At 54.5% G+C, this 4390-nt stretch overlaps 1 protein-coding gene and 1 gene segment (V, D, J or C); both read right to left on the bottom strand.

The window, feature by feature from the left end:
* LOC110391636 overlaps positions 1-1669 on the bottom strand; it is a 4352-nt gene extending 2683 nt beyond the window's left edge. Inside the window, 2 exon segments of the V gene segment in view lie at positions 3-278; positions 1093-1669. Of these exon segments, the coding sequence occupies positions 3-278; positions 1093-1141 (325 nt within the window).
* A 1640-nt stretch (positions 1670-3309) lies between these two features.
* Positions 3310-4377, bottom strand: LOC110391632. Its single transcript, XM_021383585.1, has 2 exons — positions 4315-4377; positions 3310-3893 (listed from the first exon to the last, which is right to left on the bottom strand). The coding sequence occupies exons 1-2, from the start codon at positions 4355-4357 to the stop codon at positions 3310-3312; spliced, it is 627 nt and encodes a 208-aa protein (XP_021239260.1). The 5' UTR covers positions 4358-4377.
* Positions 4378-4390: the final 13 nt, after the last annotated feature.

Here is a 4390-nt window from a genome sequence, read left to right as displayed (position 1 = left end):
ACAGAGGTACAAGGCGCTGTCAGAGAGCTCGACTTCGGCCAGCCGCAGGAGGCTGTATTTCCCGGTGGTGTTGAGCCACGTGGTGAAGCGGCCGTTCTGCTTGGGGCCTGCTGCTGCCTGATATGTGACCAGCTGGGGGGCTTGGCCTTTCTTCCTCTGGTACCAAATTAAGCTAGGAAAGCCAGATGTCTGGTATGTGCAGGTGGTCTGGAAGGTGTTTCTCTCCTCCACTGTGACCTGTCCTTCTTGCTGGGTGACGATGGTCTGCCCCACGGCATCTGGAAGAAGAAAGCAAAGGTGAGCAGCTCTGCAGGGAAGGTTCCAGGCTGCCAATACAGAGTGGATACAAAACAATGGGAGGGAAGGCTCCATGTCCTCTGCTCTGCAGAAAGGCCTCGATGCCTGGGCATAGCAAGGTGATTTTGGAAGGAGACCCGAGCATGTAGGCCAGAGTGGATCCTGTGCTGTGCCCTTGCTGAGAGGAACAGGGAACAGCCTGTCATGCCTCCACAGGGTGAGGGACCCATGGAGCTACTGGGAAAAGATGCATCCTGCATCTCCATCCCTGTCATCTTTAGAGGGCTCCTCATTCCCTCAGTATACACAAAGCTGAGCTGAAGGATGACAATTGTGACCTGTGGCTATGCAGACAACCAGGAGAACACTGGAGACCACAGCTGGTATGTACCAGGCAGCATCCCTTTAATGCTGATGGGATGAGATGTTTAATGTCACTGTTGTGACTTTGACAGGATCTGCTTCTTTCTTTTGGAAAGGCTGAAACGTGGGACTGCAGAGATGGCTGCGATCTCTGGGGGTGGAAGCAGGTGAAGCAGAAGACAAAGGTAGAGAGAGAGACAGAGAGAAGGGAAGAGAAAAGCAGCAGAGGGTCCTGAGGTCTCTCTTCTCCATCTTCACTCCTCATTTCCAGCACCAGCGGTATCTTGAGAGAACGTGCAAAGCCACAGCAGTCAGTCAATATTTGCCCAAGTTTTGTTGTTCCTCAGGAGCTGTTTGCCACAAAGACCTGGTGAGGCTGGTGAGGGCTTCCTGGGGAGAAGCTGGATGCCTTGATAAAAAGGCAGCACTTACCCAACAGTTGTCCCAGGAAGGCAGTGAGGACGAGATAGGTGCGGTGCATGCTGAGACTGACCCTCCTGTTTGCTGAGTGAGAAGGAGTCAGAAAACCACCTGCCAGCCCCAAGATGACAGAGCTGCCGGAAATGACTCTGCTGGCGGGGCGGTCTGAGGAGCAGAAAAGTCCTTGGCTTGGTGTAAGCACTGCTCAGCATCAACTGAAACATCGGTCTGTTATCAACATCATTCTCACCCTACATTTAAATCACTGAGCCATCCCAGCCAAGAATTTGATCATTCTCTCTTTCTCACTTGGAGCAGCTTCTGAAATCTCCTCACAAAGTCCTCCCTTATACACACACACACACACACACACACACACACCCTCTTCCTTTACTTTACTCTTGCCACGTAAACCAAACATAGCAATCCTGACCATGTGTCCAAGGAAGGCACACACATGGACACCCACACAGGACACAGCTGCCCACACAGACTGCCTCAGGCAAGGCACTCACTGCCATTAGCAACACCCCCATATAACACCACCATTTCTCTTATAGACCTTAAGCACTGAGCCAAGTCCTGTTCCTCCTCTCTGGCTAATCAGGATTGCAGTTCCCCAGGGGAAGCACAGACCTTCACCTGCTAGCATCACAAGCACTCCCACAATCACACATCCCATCAGTGTTAGCACAGGCCCTCAGCACAACCAATACTCCTGCTTGGAGCCTGACTTCTCTTACCCAGCAGGTGGGTCTCCTCTTTTGCTTGGTCCAGGCCAGCCTGCTGTTGACTAGCCAACAGATGCGTGCAGTCACCCACTCCTCTCGTACACATCCCCACACTCGTGGTGATCCCTCAGATATTACCAGGGCATATCAGCCTGCCTAACCTTCATANTTCTCACTTGGAGCAGCTTCTGAAATCTCCTCACAAAGTCCTCCCTTACACACACACACACACACACACACACACACACACACACACTTTCCCTCTACCAAATCTCGCCACATAAACCAAACACAGCAATCCTGACCATGTGTCCAAGGAAGGCACACACATGGACACACACACAGGACGCAGCTGCCCACACAGACTGCCCCAGGCAGGGCACTCACTGCCATTAGCAACATCCAAAAGTAACACCACCACTCAAGGACAGAGCCAAGTCCTGTTCCTCCTCTCTGACTAATCAGGATAGCAGTTTCCCAGGGGAAGCACAAACCCTCACCCAGTAGTTTCACAAGTACTCCCACAATCACACATCCCATCAGTGTTAGCACGGACTCTCAGCATGAATACCCCTGCCTGGAGCCTGGCTTCTCTTACCCAGCAGGTGGGTCTCCTCTTTTGCCCAGGCTACACCAGCCTGCTGTACGCTCATCAACAGATGCGTGCAGTCACCCACTCCTCTCACACACATCCCTACACTTGTGGTGATCCCTCAGATATTACCAGGGGATCTCAGCCTGCCTAACCCTCATATGCAGGCCCTGGATTCCCTTACCCATCTCTGTCCCGGACTTTAAAACTCTTTCCTCCCAGTCACTGGTTTAATCCTGATGTGTTGCGGATGTTTTCCTGGTTGCTGGCACGCAGATGTCTCCTGCACACCAGTCTCTGCACCTACTGGCCTAGACCTGAGGGCAATCCCACATGAGAGAGAGAGTTTCCAGCTGCACAGACAAGCCAGAATTGAAGAAGAAGACAGGACGGGCTGTGGTGGTCAGGCACAGAGATCCTTGCAGCAGGCGGACTGACTGGAAATTTTTCTCCTCTCTCCTATGCAGTGCATCGCGTTGCTCCTCTCAATTGCCACTTCTCCCACACTTTTGACCCTTCCCCTAAGCATTCCTTTTAAATTCTGCATAGATCTCACAGGACCCTCTGGAGCATTCCTAATCTTCGTTTTTATCTTGTCACTTGTCACTCACAAAGCTCAGGCTCACTCACTTCTAATCTAACATCTGTAGTTACCTGATGGAACACCAATGAGGGCCTGAAGAGTTCCGGACTCCCCCTTTGTCTCCCTTTTCGCTTACAGATTGGGGTTATTTCTATGCTTTGTTTTTCACTTTCCCTTTCACTTATAATTCTCTTTGAACTGAGAAGGGACTTGATCCACAGCCTTCATGAGCCAGTAGCCCTCACAGGCAACACACCTTACAGTGGCTTCTGCTGAAACCAGAGCTCACCCCCACGAGGCCCTGAATGCTGTCACTCAATCTCTTAGTGAAAAAACAGAGCCACTGTGGAGGCCACTTGAAGGTGCCTGTGAACTCGATACGCCCTGCTCATGAAGGTGTGCAGCTGGAACGCTTTACACCGGAGGATGCCGAGCAGTGCGAGGGAAATGTTCCACGTCAGCAACGTCAGCTCGGGCGGGGCCGAGCACGAGGCGAGGCGGCCGCGGCGGGAGGAGCGGCAGCGCCCCCTGCGGGCCCGGACGGGACCGTGCCCCCGCCCCGCCCGCCCACCGCGGTTCGTGCCCGGCCGCAGCCCCGGATCCCCTCCCCGTGGGTCCACGGCGCAGTAATACACCGCCGCGTCTCCGAGCCTGGGCCGATCGAGACACAGAGCGCTGGAGCGGCGGTCTGCCGACACCCACAGCTGCCCCGTCAGGTCCGGCACCTCCTTGGAGTCTTTAACGGCGCTGACGAGGAATGCGGGGCCTCGGCCCGGGAGCTGACGGTACCAGTGGATGTATTCGTTTGATCGTATGTTGGGGTGTGAGCAGGTGATGTTGATGGCGCTGCCCTCGCTGGTCTCTGCCGACGGCTCCTGCTGCACCTGGGCTCTGCTCACAGCCACTGCTGAGAAGAAAAGGAGAAGGAAACTTAGAAAATCCCTTTGCTCCACCAGAAATGTAATGCAGAGGAGAAAGGAGAAGGCAGCTGTTCACAGAAGAGAGGAACACTTTCTGTGAAGACTGAAAGTCTCACTTACGGGTTGTCTGGGGACAAAGAAAGAGCTGGGATATTTGGAAGGAGTTTCCAAACCAGAAAGTAAAAGGAGAGAAAGCAAAAGGCCGTGAGGCAAGAAGCAGTGAAGGGAGGGAATTTTAATTGAATGGAATAATGCACGGAGAAAGGGCAGACAGGAGGGAGCGGTGGGCTGAGCTCTCTAGAGGCAGCCCGGCGGAACGCAGCGGGGAGAGAGGGGCACGAGGTCGGGAAGAATCTGCAGGGACAGTGGAGACCACGGCCCGGTCCCGCCGGCGGCAGCCCCGCGCACCAAGGAGCACCGCGGTCAGCCCCGCGGCCCGGCACTGCCGCATCCCGCCGCTCCGCCGCCCGCGCCGCGCTGCCCC

The sequence above is a fragment of the Numida meleagris genome, unplaced genomic scaffold (assembly GCF_002078875.1).
Source record: "Numida meleagris isolate 19003 breed g44 Domestic line unplaced genomic scaffold, NumMel1.0 unplaced_Scaffold424, whole genome shotgun sequence".
Lineage (NCBI taxonomy): Eukaryota > Metazoa > Chordata > Aves > Galliformes > Numididae > Numida > Numida meleagris.
Note: the sequence above shows the minus strand (reverse complement) of the source record. Positions and strands in the feature narration are given on the sequence as shown.

Excerpts from the sequence above, each read along its gene's own strand:
- LOC110391632 (XM_021383585.1), bottom strand. The coding sequence starts at position 4,357 with ATGCGGCAGTGCCGGGCCGCGGGGCTGACCGCGGTGCTCCTTG. Across the intron at positions 3,894-4,314 it reads GCTGACCGCGGTGCTCCTTG|CAGTGGCTGTGAGCAGAGCC; the intron begins GTGCGCGGGGCT and ends TTTTCTTCTCAG.